The sequence below is a fragment of the Macrotis lagotis genome, chromosome 4 (genome assembly GCF_037893015.1).
Source record: "Macrotis lagotis isolate mMagLag1 chromosome 4, bilby.v1.9.chrom.fasta, whole genome shotgun sequence".
Lineage (NCBI taxonomy): Eukaryota > Metazoa > Chordata > Mammalia > Peramelemorphia > Peramelidae > Macrotis > Macrotis lagotis.
Genome location: NC_133661.1, coordinates 188,799,494 through 188,824,077, shown reverse-complemented (window position 1 = coordinate 188,824,077; position 24,584 = coordinate 188,799,494). Strand labels below are relative to the sequence as shown.

At 33.4% G+C, this 24,584-nt stretch overlaps 1 protein-coding gene across 1 annotated transcript; it reads left to right on the top strand.

Annotated features, from left to right (window-relative positions):
* Positions 1-12,040: 12,040 nt before the first annotated feature.
* On the top strand, positions 12,041-12,973 carry LOC141520191 (olfactory receptor 4K14-like). The gene has a single exon (XM_074231998.1). It carries the CDS (start codon positions 12,041-12,043, stop codon positions 12,971-12,973), a length of 933 nt encoding a protein of 310 aa, XP_074088099.1.
* Positions 12,974-24,584: the final 11,611 nt, after the last annotated feature.

The window sequence follows — 24,584 nt, the reverse complement described above, 5'->3', positions numbered from 1 at the left end:
TTTAACACATGTGTCTCATTATACATTTACTCACTTGAATCACAAGGTGCTAAGCACCTTGTCTAATGAGGGCATCATAAACTGCTAAGAAGTGAGACAGTGTCTCTATTAATTACAATCATTTGTAAAGTTCTCGGGTGAGACCTCCAGAGCTTACAGAGATCTTCAAGATGCAAAAAATCTTCCAGAGATCTTCAAGATTCTCTCATTTAATTAGATCAGCATCTGGTACTTCACTTAAGAAGAGATTAAGTACCTGGATGGGAGGTGGGGTAAAGTAGAAAAGTAAATAGCCCTTGCTTCACTTAACCAGGTGTTAAACACCTTAGGTTGGGAGGCAGGATGTAAAGTGTGAAAGAAAATAAGCCTGGAGCAAAGGGCACAAATACTCAAGAAATGCTATACCTTTGGAAGATACTTCTGCTTGTGAGGAGAATTGTGTGTACTTGAAAGATATGTGAAAAAGGAGAAGGGAAAAACTGATTATATTTGTAATTTGATGCAATTTGAGTCAATGCTGCTTAGCAAGCAATCAAGTAAACATTCAGTGATGAAATCTTGATAATAATAGCTTAACAAGCAATCAAATAATCAAATTGTGATTGATTATACCTAATTAATAATATTAATTAGGGAAGAGTCCACCAAGGGAAGAGTCACAAAGATTTATAATTTTAGGAGGAAAGAAGGGAGAATATGAAAGCTGAGTAAATTCTATTGAATAGATTTAGTCCAATGTGGGCATAAAATACATTCCAATTTGTGTTTAAAAATGTAACTTAATCTACATGGGAGAGGGGGATAGAGAACAGGAATGATAAGGGAAGAAGGGACTGCTAAAGGAAAGAGAAGATATGTGTGAAAATAAACTGAGTTAAATTTTTAAAAGAAAAGACAAAGGAGAAAGGTAATAAAATTTTAGTAAGGAGGAATGAGAAAAGGAAAGATATAACTATAAATGGAGAAAGCTAAAATGGAGGGAAAAACAGAATTAGTAATCTTAACAGTAAATATGAGTGGGTGAATTGTCCCAAAGAAGGGGAGCAGATAGCACAATGGATTAAAAACCAGAATCCTACAATATGCTGTTTACAAGAAACACATTTGAAGCAGATATATAAACAGGGTAAAGGTAAAAGGTTGGAGCAAAATAATTTATGACTCATTGAAAGTAAAACAATCTGGGGTAGTGATTCTAATATTAGACAAAATAAAAGCAAAAATCAATCTCATTAAAATATATAAGGAAGGAAACTACATGGAAATGGAGCTATATCATTACTAAGCATGTATGCACCTATTGGTATACTATCCAAACTCTTAGAGGAAAAATTTAATGAATTACAAGAGGAAATATGAGAGCAAAACTGAAATGGGAGACCACAATCTCCCTCTCTCAGAACTAGATAAATCTAATAACAAAATAAACAAGAAGGAAGTTAAGAAGGTGAATGAAATCTTACATATGATAGAATTCTGGGTTTAGAAAACAATATACCTTTTATTTGGTAGTACATGACACTTTCACCAAAATTGACCATATACTAGGGCACAAAAACTTTATAATTAAATGCAGAAAGGCAGAAATAATAAAGACACACTTTTCAGATCATGATGCAATAAAAATTACATGTAATAAAGGGTCAAGGAAAGATAAACTAAGAACTGTTTGAAAATTAAATAATTGTCTCTTAAATAATATGTGAATCATAGAGTAATAATAGAAATAATCAATAATTATATCCAAGAAAATCACAATAATGAGACAACATACCACAATTTATGGGATGCAGGCAAGGCAGTTTTGAAGGGAAACTTTATATCTCTAAATGTCTATGTGAATAAAATAGAGAAAGAGGAGATTAATGAAGTTGATATGCAACTCAAAAAGCTAGAAAAAGAACATATTAAACATCCCCAATTAAACATCAAATTAGAAATTCTGAAAATCAAGGCACAAGAAAATAAGAAAACCATTGATCTCATAAATAAAACTAAGTATTGGTTTTATGATAAATATACTAATAAAATAGACAAACTTATGGCTAATCTGATTTTTAAAAAGAAAGGAAATAACCAAATTACCAGTATCAACAATGAAAAAGCTGAATTAACCACCAATGAGGAGGAAATAAAAAATATAATTTGGAAAAATTTCTAAATTGTATGCCAATAAATTGGACAAATTGATTGAAAAGAATGAATATTTATAAAAATCCAAACTGCCCAGATTATCAGAAAAGGAAATAAATTATGTAAATATCCTCATTTAAGAAAAAGAAATTGAACAAACCATCAATAAACTCCTTAAGAATAACTTCAGGTTCAGATGTATTTATACATGAATTCTACCAAACAATTAATTCCTATTCTACACAAACTATTTTTAAAAATAAGAGAGGAAGGAGTTCTGCCAAACTTCTTTTATGACACCAATATGGTGCTGACAATTAAACTAGGAATAACCAAAACATTCAAAGAATATTATAGACCAATCTCCCTAATGAATATTGATGCAAAAATCTTAAACAAAAATTAAAAATGAGACTACAGAATGTTATTACCAGGATAATACACTATGATCAGATTGGAGTTATACTAGGCAGGCAGGGATGGTTCAACTTTAGGAAACCACTCAATGCAATTAAACATATCTATAGTAAAAACCAGTAGAAATCATAGGATTATCTAAATAGATACTGAAAATGCCTTTGATAAAATACAACATCCATTCCTATTAAGAATGCTAGAAATTTTAGGAATAAATGGACTTTTGCTTAAAATAATAAATAGTATCTATGTAAAACCATCAACAAATATTCTATTTAATGAAAATAAACTCAGCATTTCCAATAAATTTGATGAAACAAGGATGCCAAGTATTACTATTAATTTTGAATATAGTATTAGAAATGCTAACAGTTCAATATGAAGAAAAATAAATTGAAGGAATTAAAAATGGCATTAAGGAAGCAAACCTCTCATTTTTTGCAGAGGATATGATGGTATACCTAGAAAACCCAAGAAAATTATCTTCAAAAGCTCCTTGAAACAATTAACAAATTCAGCAAAGTAGCATGACATAAAATAAACTCACAAAAATCATCAACATTTGTATATATGAACAACAAAGCCCAAGAACAAGAGATAGAAAGAGAAATTCCATTTAAAATAGCTGTAGATAATATTAAATATTTGGGAATCTACCTACCGAGACAAATCCAGAAACTGTATGAACAAAATTATAAAACTTTACTTACCCAAATAAAGACAGATCCAAAAAATTAAAAAATGTCAAATGCTCATGGATAGGTAGAGCTAATATTATAAAAATGATAATTCTACCCAAATTAAATTATTTATTCAGTGTCATACCTATCAAAACACCAACTAACTACTTTAGTGAGCTAGGAAAAACAGTAAAAAATCCATCTGGAGCAACAAAAGAACAAGAATGGCAAGGAAACTGAAGAAAATAAAATGTAAAGGAAGGTGAGCTAGCTCTACCAGATCTCAAACTAAACTGTAAAGCAGCAGCCATCAAAACTGCCTGGGGGGCAGATGGGTGTCTGGGGTGGCTAGGTGGTATAGTGGTTAGAGCACCAGCCCTGGAGTCAGGAGTACCTGAGTTCAAATCTGGCCTCAGATATTCAATAATTACGTAGCTGTGTGACCTTGTGCAAGCCACTTAATCCATTTGCCTTGCACAAACCTAAAAAAAAAAAACTTGCCTGGTACTGATTAAGAAATAGAGTTATGGATCAATGGATTAGGATAGGTTCAAATTAAATTGCAGCAATTATAGCAATCTATTATTTGACAAACCCAAAGACATCAGCCTCTGGGATAAGAACTCACACAAAAATTCTTGGGAAAACTGAAAAATAGTGTGGTAAAAATTAGGTATAGGTTCACATCTCATACCCTATACCAAAATAAGGTCAAAATGGGTACAGAATTCAGATATAAAGAGTGATACCATAGGTAAACTAATAGACCAAAAATATTATCTATCTGATCTATGGAAAAGGGATAAATATATTACCAAACAAGAATTAAAGCACATATAAACACAAAAATGAATGATTTTGATGATATTAAATTAAAAAGGTTTTACACTAATAAAATCAGTGCTGCCAAAAATTAGAAGCAAATTACAAATCTGGGACTCAATCTTCATCGCAGGAGCTCTCTTAAAGGTCTCATTTCCAAAATCTATAGAGAATTCCATCACATTTTTAAGGTCACAAGCCATTCTCTAATTGATAAATGGTCAAAGGATATGAACAAACTGCTTTCAATTGAAGAAATTAAAGCTATATATAATCATATGAAAAAGTGCTCCATATCATTATTGATTAGAAAAATGCAAATTAAAACAGAAATGAGTTATCATCTCCCACCTATTAGATTAGCCCAGATGAGAAAAAGGGAAGATGATCAATGTTGGAGAGATTGTGGGAGAATTGGGACATTGAGGCATTGCTATTGGAGTTATGAATGGATCCAACCTTTCTGGAGAGCAATTTGGAACTATGTCCAAAAAACAATAAAAATTGTTCATATCCTTTGACCCAGCAATTCCAATTCTAAGACTATATCCAGAAGAAATTTTAAAATATGGGAAAAGTCCTACATGTTTCAGAATGTTCATATCAACTCTTTATGTAGTTGCAAAGAATTGGAAATTAAGGGGATGCCCATCAGTTAGAGAATGACCAAACAATTTATGCTACATGAATATAATGGAATATTATTATTCTATAAAAAACATAAATGGTCAGACTCTAGAGAAGCATGGAATGACTTATGGGATCTGATGCTGAGCAAAAGTACTAGAGCCAAGAGAACAATTTACTTATCAACAACATTATAAGACGAGCAACCTTGATGGAAGCAACTCCTTCCAGCACTCCAGAGAGCTAGGACAACTGTATTTGACTGGTTATAGCCTATATTATCCCCAACCAGAGGAAGAAAAACAAAACAAAACAGAAAACACAGGAAAAAACCCTTACGAATATGATGAATACTTTATTATCTCTTTTTATGTCTTTCCCTTAATCCTAATTCCTCCTGTCAAAAATTAATAATTTGTAAATATGTTTACAAAATAGTTAGGTAAAATGCTAACCTGACTATTCCCTCCTGAAGGGAGAGGGATGGAAAGGGAGGGTGGTGGGATTTTTTTTTTATCTTGGAACTATGCATGTGCAAATGGATGAATATAAATTAATATAAAAATGTCTCAGCCACATTAAATTTCAGGTGGCCACGGGTCAGTCAATCAGAGATTTTCTGAAGAAGATATGAGATTTGAAACCAAATGATCTAATAAGGAGAATTCTAAGATAGGATAGTAATAAATTTGACATTGTGCCTTTTAAGTAAAAGTCATCTTTAGACTCAGCTAATGATTTTTAGAGATAGAGTGCTGAATCTAAAATTAGTAAGACTTTAATTTAAATATGGTCTCAAACTTTTACCTGCTGTGTGACCCTGCATGAGTCACTTAACTTCAGTTTTGTCATCTGGAAATAAGGATAATAGTAGAACCTTCCTTACAGGTTTGTTGTGGGCTTCAAATGAATTAGTTGTAAAGTACTTGGTAAGCCTGAAAATGAAGTACAAATGATTACTGCTATTAATAATAATTAGCATAGATAGTATCATTATGATATTGTGGAAAGTATATCTATTTGTAATGGAAGAATCTGTGTTCAGATTCCAACTTTATCATCTTCCTATCTAAGGGGTTGCCAAACACCTGATTTCTTTGTAATTCACTTTCTTCATTGTAAAATCTGATCCTTTCAACTCTAAATCTATGATTCTAAAATTGCAATTGGAGGTCTTCACCTCTCCTTGATTATTGGATCAATGTGCTTTAGTGCCAAGATGGCAATGGAATACATGCTTCTGATCATGAGGCAAAAGCTGATATGGTCTTTATTCTATCTATAAATCAAAACCCCTGATAAAGTTGTTTGATAACAACAATAATAATCAACATTCATATAGCACTTAAAGATTTATAAAGCATTAATACATGTTATCTTATTTTATCCTCCCAGTAACTCTATGAAGTAGGTGTTATTATTATCCTTATTATAAATATATGAGGATATTGAGGTTGAAAGAGGTTAAGAGACCTGTTCAGAGACACAGAACTACCAAATATCTAAAGCAGGTTTTGTACAAGTCTTCCTGACTCCAGATGCTATGCTATATTCAGTGGAATATCTACCCCCTGAATCTCATTGCTATGAAATATTCATGGTGAGGACAAGTCTTCAAAAATATTTTGAAATTTTATGGCATCTTTACTCTAATGCACATAAACTAAATATATTATAAATGAAATGAATATGAAAATATTTATTAACTACTTACTATGTATAAAGACTGCTAAAAAATGAGAATGCAAATGGAAAATTTTGTCAGTTCCTATTCTCTAAGAGTTAGCATTCTACTTTGGAAGAACAATTCCTTAGAAGAATTTAACTTCATGGAACATAGGAAGACCATCTGATAGCAGGACTCCTGGTTAGTCAGGAGTTCAAATGATAATGTCCCATGGAACTTGAAGTGCAGTTTCATATGAACCCTAACCAATGACTGATGGTGATAGAGTAGTGGGTCTAAAGGTTGGAGTGGAGTGACTCTGGGTTACCTGTGACAAAGATAGGGGTTTTGGGGGGACAGTGTGGCTTCTAGCTGAGAATAGGCATTTAGAATAGGCATTAGAATATGGGATGAGAAACTAGATGCCTCACTTATATCTTGTATCATTCAAAGGATGAAACTCAACGTCATTTGAGTTGTGTCTATAGGCCTTTTATTTTTTTAATTTTTATTTATTCATTTTTTCATCCATATGCACATATATTTTTAAGTTACAGAATTTCTTTCCACCTCCCTTCCCCCCTCCCTCCCTCCCTCACTTCAGTAGTGAAGAGTCAGGTTAGGCGTTGTACATACATATTTTGGATAAACATGTTTACAGATTAGTCATTTTCATTATGAGAAATTAGGATTAAGGAAAAGAAACAGATATATGAGATAATTTTTAGAAAGTGTTCATTGCATTATAAAGGGTTGTTTTTCTTTTTCTATTTTGTTTTGTTTAACTTCCTCTGGATGGGGATGTCTATAGGACTTTTAAAATGGATTAGTGGTTCAAATGATTTTTTTACATTTAATTTGCAGTTCTTCATAAAGATTCCCATATTCATGATACCATGAAATAAAGTAGATAAAACAAAAAAAAGCAAGAGACTTAGTTCAAAAGAACAGAATTTAGGTGCTGCTGACTAGCTATGTGACCTTAGATAATTCATTTGATATCTTGGTCTTCTAGGTCTGAATATCCTCAGGTTCCCTTCCTGACTCACAAAATTCCCATGAAGATTCAATGAAATCATCTAATTAAAAGTGTCTTGGACACTGTAAAGTACCATGTAACTATAAGGGATAATAATAACTAATATTATTTTTAATGATAAAGACCAGTACTGGAAATTCTGATTCTACCACTTATGCAATCATCTTGTCGAAAACTATGATGATTCAGGCATTTGGTAATAATTTTATAGCTACAGTCTTTATGTCACTTTAAAAACTAGAGCAGTATCAACAAAAGAGCATTAGTCTTTTCACAGACTAGACTATAATGAATTATTCAAAGAAAAACAGCACTCTCATTATTTTCTGTATAATCAAAACTATTTTGTTTATTTATATAGTTACATCTATGTAGAGAGGAGTAATCAGAAAAAAAATCTTTTAGCATTACTTTTCATATTGCCCTGGAACAGGAACTTGATTTATTATTGTCAAGGTTCACCAAAATAGAACAACTTATTCCCCTGTCTCTAAAATATGAGTTGGCCAATCATTTTAAGCATTAATTTGATGTGCTTAAAAGCTATATATGTCTATTTTACAAAGATCAGGACATGATTTCCTGAAAGGTAAGACTCTCTAAGGAAACTCCAACCTTTTAAAGTATTCTTTTTTTCTGGGGAATAATTTTTAAAAGATAGAAATAGGTGATATGAAGAATTTTTAAAATCCTTAAAAGTAGAGTGCTTTTCAAGTAGTCTACTCCTTGGGATGGGGAAAGAGGGTAGAATTATTATGAAAGAGGGAAATATGAAGAAAGGGATGACTGTGAATATTTGGAAGTGGAGAATCTCACATACTGATTGTGGTACTCTCCATATATTTGGAGTAATGAATGAAATACAGGAGACACAGTAATTCTTCTACTCTCCCCAATAAAAGTTGTATTTTTGATGCTTTGTATCTGCCATCCAAACAGACTATTCATTTGTAGAAATTCATCTTGGACTAACCAGATAATCACTTCAACTTCCTAATTCATTCTGCCTTTGAAAACAATACAGGTAGGTTTTCCTGGATTGATTTTATATTGATGTTTAAAAATATTTTAGTTGACAGGGAAAGGATATTAATAGAAGTATAAATCATTTAATATTTGGTGAGAATCAGTAAATAGGAAAAAATATTTCTAATTATTTAATATTTATAATGTTTAATAAAATATTTCTACTTATTTAATATAACAAACTTTAAACATTTTTCACTCTAGGGTATTGTGTAAAATAATAGCCTAGGATGTAAAACATCTTTCAAAAGAATTGGTACATTTTAATAAATAAATTGAATGTATTAGTGAAACAAATGTATCTTTTTAGTTGTTTCTATATTTTTTATATCATTATCTTCTAAACAAGAGAAATCTCATGGAATTTTACCTCCTTGTCTCCAGCAAAAAGTGGGGGGGAGGAAATCAATTAGTCAATTTGAATTTTATTGGCTTTGCATAAATTAGACAATCAACAGTTTTGTTTTGTTTTTTTGTCAAATTTACTTGCTTGCCAGTCAATTGAACAGTTGCTTTGATATTTGGAAGACAACCTGACTGGTTGATTCCTGTCAAGCAAAGATACTGGAGCAAGCATTCTGGCTCAAAGAGTACTCAGATATGATAGATTCTTAGAAGTGTTACAGTGATGAAGATCATCAGTCTATTTTCACTGCTGAGAAAATTTTGATCTCATAATATTAATAAATTTCAGGAAAGCAATGCTTCCAAATATATTGATTACAGGCAACTTAATGGACACAACTCTATGGAATCTATTTCAAGAATCTGCCAGTTTTCATTTCACTGTATTTATCTCTCCCTTTTTGCTTTTTCCCTTTAGTTTCTCATGAATCTAATTTATCTCCTTCCATTTTTTTCTTTCTTCTTCCTCTGTCTGTGATATTTATTTCACACTCCGAAATTTAGGAAATTAATGCTTTTAGACATCACTCAAATATCAGACTCCTGAATGAAATGAGGTGGGGAGAAGCAAAGAAGAAAGGCAAGATTGTTGTTGAAAATCTATTTTTTTATTGTTTTTAATTGGTAAGGAGTTGGATGCAGGTTCCTGAAATACATATTTGAGGGAACTAAATGCAAATAAGAATGGGAGTTTTAATAGTATATTTAAATTCTGACACCATAAAATTTTCAGTTTTGTCAAATTCACAAATTTTTAATGTGTAATAGTTAGGCATTTTCTCTATCAGCTAAATTATAATCGAAGTTTTCCCTTACTTGCATCAGTTGCCTCAGATATCTTTAAGTTTTAAGCTTTGTACAGGGTTTAAAGAGGGCAATATTCCTGTCTAAAATGATTTTTTTTTCTTTATGTAGACCTTTCATTTGAAAAATAGAAGCTCAGTCCCTCTGATCACATCTATGATTTCAAAATGCAGAAGATAATGCATTTATTTCATATATATATATATACATATACATATATATATATATATATATATATATATATACTACTATAAAGAGGCAATTTCTTCAATTGAAGGAAAATAAAAATGACAATAATATAAAAGTTATGAGAGGGGAGTGCAAAGGCAACTGTGGGCCAATTGAATTCTTTTTTTTTAGAAAGACCAATTTTCTCTCTTCAGGTCATTTCTATTTTCTAGATCTTATACTTAAAATATAATTCTACTTCTCAAGCAATAACATGAACTCAGAATGGCAGTGTAATGAAATTATGTAGGAACCATCTTAACTTATTAAGATCTTTTGAAAGCTCATTTTTCAGTTTGAATTTTTTTTTCTTGTGTCTTTGCCTTTTTGTATTTAAGAAAACTTGAATACCTTTACAATTTATCTTTCTCATCTTTTCTACCAGTCTCTGAAGGTATTGGACAGTCTGTTTAGTGATATCTTCAAATATTTTATGCTGCAGAATATGGCAAATATCATTTGATAAAAAAGAAACAAGTTTTTTTATATGATTTTTGTTGAAAGAGATAAAGTATGATCTGTCTCATGCTATATATAAAGTTTTATAACAGTTGTTACACTGCATTAATATACTTGATGAGAAGCAAAAAACTACTTTGGGATTGAAGATGATCTGATATCCCGTATCTGAGGTTTTATAATTTGCTTTTCTATACTGAATTAATGTATTTTGTTACAAGATCAAAATCGCTTTGGCACCCCCTTCCATCCTATATAGAAATAGAGGACATCAGGACTTGAGATCAAATCAAGTCTTCAACCTAGATTTCATCTAGTCTTCAGGGTAATATTATTTGAATCATTCTTGCCAGCAACCTAGATAATAATTTACATACTGCCAAAATAGTTCTGATTAACCCACTCAGAAAGGAGACTAAAATAATTAAAAATTTAAAGATTAAGATAATTAGAGAACTTTGAAAAATAACTCATAAACTAATTAGAATATAAAAGAATAGTAAATAACAGGTCTAAATCTCTAAATCTCATGAAAAGAAATTCCTTTGGCTACCACAATAGTATCAATTGAACTTCTATACATCTATATTTCTTTTCTTTTCTCTTTAACTCTTTCTCCTTCCATTTCCCCCATTGTCTCTTTCTATATGTGTCTCAAATTTTCTATCCATCTCTTTCTTGCTATTTTCCCATGAATTCTCTTCATTTAGCCAGTAGCATCTTGAAATTACTCAAAAATCTAGGAGTGTTTATTTTAGTATAAAATAATAAATTTCTCAATAGATTTTTACTGTTTTATAAAATTATTCAATATTATTGAATCAAATTCCCTGAATAAAATTTTATCTTCTTAAATAAAAGGGAAACCAATGAGTGAAAATGCTATATTTTTATCTATGAGGAAAAATCCTTAACTTTTGTTTATGTTCTTCTTGATTTGATTATTTTTTTCTTACTAGGGGAAGCTAGGTGGAGCAGTAGATAGTGTACTAACTTTGAGGTCAGGAGGCTGGAAGGTCAAAACCAGCCTCAGATATTTGACACTTACTAGTTGTGTGTACAGGCTATTCAAGTTTTCTTAATTACAAAAAGGCAAGGAGACTAGGAAAAAAATTCAAACTGAAAAATGAATTTTCAAAAGATCTTAGTAAGTTAAGATGCTTCCTACATAATTTCAACTCACTTAACCCTAATTGCTTCCCATCCAGGGCTATCTCCAGTCATCCTGATTCATATCTGGCAACTGCATCCAGATGACTCTGGACTAGAAAATAAGGTTGGTGACTTAGTTCAACATCCCCTCACTCATAATCAATTCTTGTGCTTGTCATGGCATCACCTCCCACATGTCGTGGTCTTCTTTGAGAAGGAAGGACAAAAAAGAAATCATCATTGATTCTTACCTTTAAAAAAATCAGTCACTAGTTCGCCCTGACTCTTAATATACTAAAACTGTTATTGGAACTCTAATCTTAAAACTCCACATCATTCTTATTTCCACTATACTCTGCAATAAGAAAATTAATATAGGGAGAAAGGAAAGGTTTCTTGAATACAATCAACATGGAGGGTAATAATTTCTAAGACTCCAAGAAAAAAGTTGATTTCTATTGGGACTGGGAATCTGGATACAATGAGCTTAACCTCCTTATCCCCTACACCAGTCATTCTTCATTATATTTCAAATTCTTTTATTTTTATATATATTCAGAACAAGGTCTAAGAACTGAGTCAATGGATGAGCAAAACTATTCAGTGGTGTCTGAATTTGTGCTGAGTGGACTTTCCACTTCACTACAACTTCAGTTTTTCTTCTTTATGTTTTTTTCTCTGATCTATACAGTCACTGTGGTGGGCAACCTCCTCATTGTGGTCACAGTGATCTCTGAGCCCCGACTTTATTCCTCCCCAATGTACTTTCTGCTGGGCAACCTCTCCTTCCTAGATATGTGGCTGGTCTCATTTGCTACCCCCAAGTTGATCAGGGATTTCCTTAGTGAGAAGAAACTAATTTCTTTTGGAGGATGCATGGCACAGATTTTCTTTCTGCATTTCATTGGTGGTGCTGAGATGGTGCTGCTTGTCTCCATGGCCTATGACAGATATGTAGCCATATGCAAGCCTTTACATTATATGACCATCATGAGTCGGAAGACATGTATTGGACTGGTAACAATTTCATGGGTTGTTGGTTTTATTCACTCCATCAGCCAAGTAGCCTTTACTGTGAATTTGCCTTATTGTGGACCAAATACTGTGGACAGCTTCTTTTGTGACCTTCCTCTTGTGATCAAGCTTGCATGTATGGACACTTATGTCCTGGGTATACTGATGATTGCTGACAGTGGATTGCTGTCTATGAGCTGTTTCCTTCTTCTCATGATCTCTTACACAGTCATCCTTGTTACTGTCCGGCAGCATTCAGAAGGGAGTGCATCTAAGGCCCTTTCCACTTGTTCTGCCCATATCATTGTGGTCACACTCTTCTTTGGTCCTTGCATCTTCATTTATGTGTGGCCCTTCAATAGGTTCTCAGCAGATAAAGTCCTGTCTGTATTTTATACAATATTTACACCTCTCCTAAACCCTATAATCTACACTCTGAGAAATAAGGACATGAAGATAGCAATGAAAAAATTAAGGACACGGCATATAACTTTTCGTTGATTCCCAGGTGACTTTTTAGATGAGAATGACCCTGTTCCAATGCTAGCTTTAAATAGTTTTTATGTATTCACAAACTATTTCTTTTTAATCTGCTTTAATTCTACAGTTTTAAGTTGTATTGATATAATGAAATTTGAAATGCATTATGTTTTAGAAACATCTTTATAAATTGCCATGTTCTGTCATCTTCAAAAATGTCAATTTTCCAAGTAGATTTTTGTAAAGAATGAATTCAGCATTAGTATATAATGATTATGACAAATTACATTTTTAGATGGAGAGAATATTCTGTAATGTAGAATATATACAGAGTCAGAAATATCCGGATTGAAGTATACTGACTATGTGACAAGTCAATTTAACTTTAATTACTCAATCAACTCTGAGGTTATTAGTTACAAAGAGGAACTTTACTCACCAGAAATTTCCCTTTTCAATGAAATTGCAAAACCCTGGTTCAAACATACAAACAAAACAGATAATAATTTAATAGGTTAAAGGCATTTTATATAAATAATCTCATCTGCTCTTCATTGCAATCCTGTGAAGTAGGTATTTAAGGTATAATTATTGCCATTTTAAAGATGAAGAAGTGTAGATTTAGAAAATTTAAATAATTTTCTGAGAACCATATACCTAGGTGATGCAAGAGATAGGACTTATACTCAGAATTCTGTCCTATTTTTTCAGTATAATATATTGTCTTCAAAACAAAAAAAAAAAAAAAGAAAAGTAGAAAAAAATTGAACCTGCTATGGTTGTTTCACTAATACCTTTGATAAAAAAAATCAGTATTATAACCTGATAGAGAGACAGTCATAAGCTTTTCCAAGATTTGTTAGATATTAGAATGTCAATTCTATAGTAGAAACTTGATTCCTTCATCAAATAAATCAAGGTTAGTGGTCTAGGCAAGACCAGATAGAGTTCTGGCTTCCTGACTCTAAATATAATTTGGGTAGGGGCCTAAACTTAGAATTAAAAAACATAGACTCTTATTCAACCTCTGCAACTCATAAGTGAATTGGAAAGAAGCAAGTAATTTTACTTATGTGAGTCTCAATTTCATTATCTGTAAAATGGACATACAAATACCAGTTGTCATAGTTGGTCAATTTTAAGGTTCTCTGTAATTGTCCGCTATTATTATAATTTATTTTCGAGGTTGTTTTTACTGTTATTTTCAGTACACCATTCTTTTTAATGTGACAGAGTAGAAGGAATGTTGAATTTTTTTCCTGTCAGTTCTTGAGTAGCTATGACTCTAATGACTGCTATCATAGGATGTCATAGCATCATGATCTTTAGATTATGGATCCCCTCTTGCTCTAAATCTATGATTCTAAGATGTAATCAAGACCAGTGCTTTCATTTTACAGATGAAGAAAATGAAACCCAGTGACATTATTGAATTTCAAATTCAAACAGCTAGGAAGTATGTGAGATGGGATTAAAACTGAGCTGTAGCCTGACACCAAGTCTAGCAGTCTAGACCTTGAGTATGATTTGCCCCCAATTATAACTAATACATGTATTTTGACTTGTGTGTGTGTGTGTGTGTGTGTGTGTTGTGTGTGTATATTTACCAGGGTCACATGATAATTTCACTCAGCCAAAATTTTAAGGAATCTGAAACTGGGATCCCCTGAATTAGTACATATCATCTGTAAAAATAATCATTCCACTAGCCAGAACATTTAAGAAGGCTTGTATTGAAAATTACACTTCTGAAATTTGGAAAGTACTCATTCAAAACTTCACTGTTGACATTGCTTGCTAAGATTATTTGAATTAAGCACCTATGGCCCAGATAAATCAATGCCCTCTCATAAAGTTCTATTAGTTCATCGAAGGCTGAGGTTGAATCTTTCAAATTTGTATAATGTTTCATAAGTAGTAGGCTCTCTATAATCACTAATTGAGTGAATCACATCTTTCAAAAAAAATTTCTAAAGTACATATACAGTGTACGACCTTGGATTAATAGTGTTTACATATAGAGGGGAAACAGAGTACAAGAGGCTTTCTTAAGCTTCTTGCATTCTACTGATTATCTCTGAAAATGAATGATCTATTCTTATGAATAAGTGGAATACATGCTTTCATATATCTCCAGATATAATGCTCTATCCAAGAAATCTATCTGACAACCTGTCATTCAACCTTAGAACACATACCTTAGGATATGGAAAGCGATATTATATTTTAGAATCTAACCTTTCTTTAAAAATGGTGTAATTATAGTATGATCAGGTAGGATTAATACAAGATATTTTAGACTGGTTCAATATCAGGAAAATAATCAGCATAATTGACCATATAATTCACAAAACTCACAGAAATTATACAATTATCTCAGTAGATGCTGAAAAACACTTAAGAAAATACAACATTCATTACTATTAGGAACAGTAGAAAACTTAGGAATAGATGGAGTTTTCCTTAAAATGATAAGCTGTAGCTATAAAATCACCAGCAAGGTTTATATGTAATGGGGACAAACTAGAAACATTCCCAATTAGATTAAAGTGAAGCAAGAATACTTATTATCACCACTATTAACCAATATTATATTATAAATGTTAACTTCAGAAATAAGAGAAGAAAAAGAAATTGAAGTACTTAGAATGGTCAATGAGAATCCAAAACTCATTCTTTGTTTATGATAGGATGGTATCCTTAGAGAACTTTGGAAAATTTATTAAAATACTACATGAAACAATTAACAACTTCAGCAAAGTAACAGGTTATAAAATAACCCACAGAAATCCTGAGGATTTCTATATATTACCAAGAAAGCCCAACAGAAGGAAAAAGAAAATGAAGTTCCATTTAAAGTAATTGTAGGGGGGGATGGATAGGTAGCACAGTGCATAGAACAGCAGCCCTGGAGTCAGGAGTATCTGACTTCAAATCCAGCCTCAGAACTTTATAATTACCTAGCTATGTGGCTTTGTGGAAGCCATTTAACCCTATTGCCTAGCAAAAAACCTAAAAAAATATATACATAAAGTAATTGTAGACAACATTAAAAAAAACAACTTTGTAATCTACCTCCCAAGAATAACCCAGGAAGTAAAAGAACACAATTACAAAATACTTTTCACATAAAATATCGAAACAGCAAAACTATATTAGGGGGAGTCCTCAGCCTCCATTCTTAGAATTAGAAAAATTTAATCCTAAAATAAACAAGAAGGAAGTTAAATATGTAATAGACTTGCTTTTGGAAAGTTAGATATTATAGGTCTCTGGAGAAAATTGAATGGGAATAGAAGGGAATATATCTTTTTCTCTGCAGCTCATGGTATCAAATGACAATGTTTTAGGGCACAAAAACATCATAATTAAATGTAGAAAGAAATATTATTTGCATCCTTATCAGATCCAGATGCAATAAAAATTATTTTTCATAAAGGACAATGGAAAAATAAGCCAAAATTAATTGGAAACTAAGTAACATAATATTGTGTGTGTGTATTAGGTTGCCCCTAAGTAACTTAATATGAGTGGATCAAACAACTGTTCAAAAAAATAACCAACAATATCATCCAAAACTGACAACAATGAGACATCAAATCAAAACTTATGGGATGCATTCAAAGCAGTTTTGGGGAGAAATTTCATATTTCTAGATGCTTATATTAATAAAATAGAGAAAGAAGAAATCAATGAATGCCACATTCAACTAAAAAAAATCTAGAAAATGAACAAATTAAAATTTCCCAATTAAATATAAATCAGAAAATTTGAAAAATCAAAGGAGAAATTAATAAAATGAAAAGTATGAAAATCATTTAATTAACAACACTAAGTGCTAGTTTTATGAAAAAGAACAATAACATTGATAAACATTTAGTTAATATGAATAATAAAGGAAGTTGAAAAACAAATTACCAATATCAAAAAAGAAAGGGGAAATTAAGGTAATAATGTGTGCTTATTTTGCCCAACTGTATACCCACAAAGGTGATTATCTAAGTGAAATGGATGAACATTTTTAAAAATATAATCTACCCAAATTTACAGAACAGGAAATAAAATATCTAAAAATCCCATTTCAGAAAAAAAAAAATGAAGAAACCAGAAATGAGCTCCCTAAGATAAAAATCTCCAGGACTAGATGGATTTACATATGAATTCAAATATTTCAGGTACAATTAATTCAAATTCTGTATAAGCTATTTTAAAAAGTAGGAGTGGGAATTCTGCTAAATTCCTTTTATGACCCCAATACCGTACTGATACCTAAAGGGGGAAGACTCAAAACAGGATTAGACTGAGTACAAAAGAAACAGCAGTAAATAATTAGAGCAACTGACTGTTTGCTAAACATAAAGATACTAACTTCTGGGATAAGAACTCAATATTTGACAAAAACTACAGGGAAAACTGGAAAATAATATGGCAAAAACCAGGCATAGATTCACATCTCACAAGCTATGCCAAAAAAAAAATTAAATTGGTACAGGATTTACACATAAATGTTGACAACCTAGACCAATTAAAAGTAAAAGAGATGCACTATCTGTTGGATCTAGGGAGAGGGGAGAAGTTTATGGACAAATAAGAAATACAGAACATTACAAATTATAAAATTCACCTATTTTATTTTATTAAATTAAAAAGTTGCTGCACAAATAAAACCAATACAACCAAAATTAGAAGGAATACAGAAAGCTGGGAAACAATTTTCAAAGCTAATGTTTCTAATAAAGGAGTCATTTATATATGCTTATACACACACATATATACATATATAAATACATATATACACCCAAAGTTTATAAGACTACAAAATGATCAAAGGATAGGAGCAGGCAGTTTTCAGATGAATAAATAAAAGTTATTTATAGTCATTTGAAAAACTGTTCTTGGTTGGCTAGGTGGTTCAGTGGATAGAGCACTGACCCTGGAGTCAGGAGTACCTGAGTTCAAATCCAGCCTCAGACATTTAATAATTACCTCGCTGTGTGGCCTTGGGAAAGTCACTTAACCCCATTTGCGTTGCAAAAAAAACCCCTAAAAAATGCTCCAAATCATTATTGATAAACAAAATTAAAATAACTCAGAGGTAACACCCTAGAGTTTTTTGATTAAAATCATAAAAAAAGGGAAATGATCAATGTTGAGGAGAATGTGGGAAAATTAGGACACTTAATGCACCATTGGTGAAATTGAAAATGATCTAGTGATTCTGGAAAGCAAATTAGAACCATGGCCAAAGGGCAAAGCAACTGTGAAAACCTTCTGAACTAGCAATAACACTTCTAGGTCTATATCCCAAAGAAATCATAAAAATTGGGAACAGTTCCAGAGGTACAAAAATGATTATAGTAGCTCTTTTTGTATAGGCAATGAATTGGAAATTGAGAGGATGTCCATCAATTGGGGAGTGGTTGAATAAGTTATGATATATGGAAATTATGTAGTATTATTGTTCTGTAAGAAATCATGAGCATGATATAAAAAGAACATGGAAAAATATGCATGAAATGATGCTTAATGAAGTGAGCAGAACCAATAGAACACTGAACACATTAACTACAGCACTGTGAGATGATCAACCATGATATATGTAGTTCCTCAACAGTTCAGTGATCAAGGACAATCCTGAGAAACCTGTTATGGAAAATACCATCCACATACTGAGGGGAAAAAGAAAAAAAAACTATATAAAACTATGGATTCTAAATGTAGAGCAAAATAGACTATGTTCACAGTTTTAAAAATTTCTTTTATGTTTTCCTTTTATCAAAGATATTTTCCCCTTAGTTCTAATTCTTCTTCCACAACATGAATAACATGGATATACACTAAGCACAATTGTACTTTTACAACTTTTACCATTGTTTGCCTCCATGGTGAAGGGAAGGGGAAGGAGAGTGGTAGAAATATGTGGAAGTCATAAACTTCTAAATGGATAAATATTGAAGACTACCTTTGAATGCATTTCATTTCCCCATTTATAAGACACTCTCTTTTTTGAAAAATTTGGGGTTAAAAATGCTGGGAGTGTCTTATACAGTGGTTGTACATTTTTTTACTTATATTTTCCACATTTTCTCCCGTGTTGTCTTTGTGCTCATTGTTTTGCATTTGTTACCAATATTTTAGGTTATGTTTTGCCACTTCTGTTCAGAACTGGCTCAGATTTTGATCCAGTTTACAAAATTGAATGAAAATTATGCTGCTGGACATGAGTTACCAAAATGATTTTTTTAAGTACAGAACTGATTGTATCATTCCATGAATCAATAAATCCAAAAGAAGCTTAATTATTTGCAGCATCGGACACTTAAAGTCCTCTATAATCTAGCTTTCTCCCAAAGCTATTCTGGGACATCTTTTCCTTCTGTATTATTTCACTGGGTGTTCCAATCACCTTTTACAGATCCAACTATCATCCCCATGCAAATGACTTTCAGATTTATTTGTCTTGCCCTAATCACTCCACTGATCTCCAGTCTCATATCTCCAACTTCCTATTGGATACTTCAACTTAGATGTCTAATATGACATCTTAAACTCAACATGTCCAAAACTGAACTTATTTTTTTTCTTCTCAAAACTCTTTCTTCTTGCTAATTTCCCAAGTGTCATCAACTTGCCAGTTACCCAGGCTCAAAATCTAGGTATTATCCTTACTTCCTCTCTTTCACATTCCATATTCAATTGGTTGTCAAGTCCTATCATTTCTACCTTTATAACAACTCTTATACACACCACTACCTCCCTACTCTGACACTCTGGCCATCTTGGTAAAGGCCCTCATCATTCATAACATCTGGAGCACTGTAATAACCTGCTGCTTGGTCTTCTTATTTTAAGTCTTTCCCCATACCTGTCCGTTTTTACTCAGCTGTTAAACAGATCTTCCTAAATAAAGTACAGTCTGTCTATGCCACTCTTCTTTAACGCAATCAACTTCAGTCACTCCCTATCACAACCAGGAATAAACACAAAATCCTATTTGGCTTATAAAGTTCTCCATAAATGATTTCCTTCATCTCTTTTCCCTCTTTCCTTTTGACTTTATACTTGTACACTTCAATCACATAAATCTTCCCTAACTTTCCTCTCCTCTCCTTCCCCCTCCCCATATATATCTTTCTGCTTCTCCAGTTTCTATTTCATTTAATGTCAAGACATAATAGAACTTCCAGCCTTATGTGTAATTAGATTTCTGTGATTACTATGTTCTGAGAGGACAATGTATCATTCTCCCATATTAGAATGAAAACAGTTTAAACTTGTTTAGGACCTAATGATTGACTGGACATCTATCCGGAGTAGATATGTCAGGCTTAGAAGTGACACTGAGCTAGTCAGTAAGGATAACAGAAAAGGAAGGAACCCAATGCCAGTCCTGATTTACCAGAAGCCAAGGATATGGAGAAATAGTGAAGATCTGAGGCAAAATATGCAATCACCAACCAGCAGCTCTGCAAACTGCTTCATGTTTAGGTGGTTTTAAGCATCAGCCTCCCAGAAGAAAATAGCATTAGTTGGCACAACCAATTATTTAACTTTTTCTTGCCAATTGTATGCTTGTCAGTGTTCTATGCATAGCTTTTGTTTAACATGTAGGTAATTAATACCTGACACATACTAGATTCTTATGGTACAAGGAGTACCTTACTATATTTTTCCTTCTGGAGAGAGAATAGACATGAGACAGAACCTAAATTTTAAGCTGTTTTTCTGTCGATTCCAAGAATGGTAGACTTAATAAGTCAAAGGGTGAAAAAAGGGAGTCTCATCTCTCTCACTAGAGGCCATACCCCCATTTGACTGAATACTGTTGGAACACCTATTGAGGAAGCCACTCAGTGGGGAAGAGAGTAGGGCAAAGGTCTCTTCCCCATTGCCCTGGAAATCTGCAGAAAAGCAGCTCTATAATTTCTATTAAAGGTTTTATGTTGGGATGGGAGAGGCATGATACTTGCTTTACTTTTTTATTTTGTATTGAATAATATGGAATGCAATGAACCGCTACACTGCTGAGCTGCAATTTTGTTCACTTTAGCAAGAAGTGAGCACCAAAGATGCTAGGCTAAAGCTTTATGCTTTATATACAAAGATAAAGCAAGACTCCCAGTGTGAAGGAGCTTTTACTATCCTCCTGATAGCCTCAGGTACTGTGTTTGTACATGTGGGGCTGGATACAGAGAGCCTTAAAGGCAGCTGGGAGTTCAAAGAGGCAGAGGTACAAGTAGGTCATCCTAGGAAAACAGCACAGCTTGTGAAAATACACAAGGTTTTGGGGCGGCTAGGTGGCATAGTGGATAAAGCACAAGCCTTGGAGTCAGCAGTACCTTGGTTCAAATCCAGTCTCACTTAAAAATTACCTAGCTGTGTGGCCTTGGGAAAGCCACTTAACCCCATTTGCCTTGAAAAAACCTAAAAAAATACACAAGGCTTAGAGAAATAATGCCAAGTCTTCAGTGCAGCTAGAAAACCTATTCAGTGTGGACACAGGATTTGGAGGGGATGCATCAATCAAGCACTAGTGGTAAGCACTAGAAATATAGTACTAAGAACAGAACAATTCCTATTCTTAAGGAATTTACAATGTAATTGAGCCAACTATATATATATATATATATATATATATATATATATATATATATATATATATATACAGTGAATCTATAAAATTAAAAAATACAAATATCTACAGTTTAACCAAAGGTAATAATTTTGATACAAGAAAATGACTCAAGGTGATTTAGCAGGAAGGGAAATCAACAAAAGTTTCACCTTATGATTTTATATTAAACGAAGAGAAGAACTACTGTATTTCCCCATGTTTGACACATCATTTTTTGAAAAGTTGGGCTTCGGGGTGGCTAGGTGGCACAGTGGATAGAGCACTGGCCTTGGAGTAAGAAGTCCCTGAGTTTAAATCTGGCCTCAGATACTTAATAATTACCCAGCTGTGTGGCCTTGGGCAAGCCACTTAACCCCATTGCCCTGAAAAATCTAAAAAAAAAAGAGGAAAAAAAAGAAAAATTTGGAGTCTAAAAAACTGGGAACATTTTATCTATAGAGGTTGTAGATTTTTACTTGCATTTCCCATTTTTCCATGCTTGTCTTTGTGCCCATTGTTTTATATTTGGTACTCTTATATTAATTATGTTTTGCCACGTTCTTCCCAGAAATGGCCCAGAAAAGATTTTTGTACAGACCTCAAATAAAGTTAAAAGTGATCCAGTCTGGAAAAGTGAATGAAAATCATGCTGCTCAACATAAGTTCGGTCCTCCTCCAACAGAGAATACAATTTGAGGCTGGCTATGGGAAGAAGAAACCCCACTGAAAATGCCACAGCAGAAGAAGGCCATGAGAAACAAGACAGCAAAATGGCCTGATTTAAAGAGTAAATTGAAGATAATGGATTGAAGAGCAAACAGCAATTAGACTTCTTGTATCCATAAAGATGGTTCAGCATAACACCAGAAGAACAGTTTATGAAATTAAGAAGTGAATGATTTCAAAGAAAGATGCAATTGGTGCTTCAGGATCATGGAACAGAATGGACTAAGCATGCATACATGAACCAGACTTGTCCAGGGACAGCTTGTGATTAACCCCAGACCAGAGCACAAGCAAGAGAACAGTCAGAGCCTCTCCCAAGACAGTTATTTATCAGCAAACACAGTTGAGAATGAGCTAATGGATAAGAGTTTTGACAGTGATTGTGTCAGTTTTATGATGAATACAACTTGAATTCAATATTTTTATGTAATACATTTTTTTTCAAATTTCTAGCCCCAGAATTAAGGTGTGTCTTATACATGGGGAAATATGGTAAGTGGAAAAATTAAAAAAAAATTCTTTTTTCTTTTCTTTTCTTTTTTTGAATTTATTTTTTATTCTCATTTTGTACAATTGCTTTTTTTACATTAATAAAATATTCTTGTTTACAAGTAAACAAAATACCCCTCCTCCCCCATGAATATAGATAGACTTGTTTGGGCAAAAATAGTAAAGGGGAGAGAAAAAAATTAAAATTAAAAATAAAAGTAATAGTAATAATTGTAGGTATGGCCAGGTGGTGCAATGGATGAAGCACCAGCCCTGGAGCCACGAGCACCTGAGCCCATATCCAGCCTCGTAAACCCAACAATCACCCAGCCATGTGACATGCAAGCCACCCGATCCCCACTGCCCTGCAAAAACCAAAAAGAAGAAAAAAAAAGACCCAAAATAAAATAAAATAGTAATAATAGTAGGGATGGCTGGGTGGCAGACAGAGCATTGGCCCTTGAGCCAGGAGCACCCGGGTCCAAATCCGGCCCCAGAAGCCCAAAGTTCGCCCTGCTATGTGGCCCCAGGAAGGCCATCCAGCCCCACTTGCCCTGCACCCTCCCCCAAATAATATTAACAAAAATGTGCTTGAGTCTTTGTTCCAACACCAACAATTCTGTCATGGGTGGACCTCATTCTTTATGATAAGTCCATCATAAAAGTTACTTTCATATTTTTCCAATGTTGCCATTACTGATCGCAACTCCCTCCTTTCTTATTTCTCCACTACCATGTACTATATTTTCTCTCTCCTTTCACTCTGACTGTGCTGTAGGGTCATTGACTGGCTCAGCAGACAGATCCCTGGTCTTGGGGCCAAGAAGCCCTGAGCCCCCATGCCACCCCTTAGGCCCATGGGCATGCCTTCCAATCCCAGCCCCTTGCAAGAAGTAAGAAAGAAAGTGTGTTATATCTGACCACTCTCCCCCCATGGTCCATCCTGTCCTCCTTTATTCACATCCCCACCCCTTCCTCCTGCTGCCCTCTCCTTCTTACTCCAGATGTCTATACCCCATTGAGTATATATACTGTTTCCTCTCCTAGCCATCTCTGATGAGAGCAAAGGTTCCCTCATTCCCCTTTGCCTCCCCCCTTCCATATCATTGAAATAGCTCATTGTAATAAAAAAAAAATCTTATGTGAAATATTTTGGACTGTTCCCACTCTCCTTTTTCTTTCTCCCATTCCATTTCCCTTTTTTTCTATTGACTCCATTTTCCACCATATTTTATCTTCGAATTTAGCTTTCTCCTGTGCTTCAACTGTAAAAGCTCCCTCTACCTACTCTATTAACTGAGAAGGTTCATATGAGTATTATCGGTGTCATTTTTCTATGCAGGAATACATGCAGTTCATCCTCATTAAGTCCCTCATATTTCCCCCCTCTCCTCCAATCTCCATGCTTCACCTAAATCCTGTACCTGAAGATCAAACCGTCTGTTCAGCTCTGGCCATTCCAAAAGGAAATTACCCTGGTTTATTGAAAGGCCATCTTTTTCCCTGGAAGAGGACATTCAGCCTTGCTGGGTAGTTCATTCTTGGCTGCGTTCTAAGCTCCTTTGCCTTCCAGTATATTGTATTCCAAGCCCTACGAGCTTCTAATGTAGTTGATGCTAAGTCCTGTGTGAGCCTGACTGCAGCTCCACAATATTTGAACTGTGTCCTTCTGGCTGCTTGTAATATTTTCTCTTTAACATGGGAGTTCTGGAACTTGGCTATAATATTCTTAGGGGTTGGTTTTTTGGGATCTCTTTCTCTGCAGGATCAGTGGATTCTCTCCATTTCCATTTTGCCCTCTGC

Bases quoted from the DNA above. Each gene is read 5' to 3' on its own strand.
- LOC141520191 (XM_074231998.1), top strand. From the start codon at position 12,041: ATGGATGAGCAAAACTATTCAGTGGTGTCTGAATTTGTGCTGAGTGGA.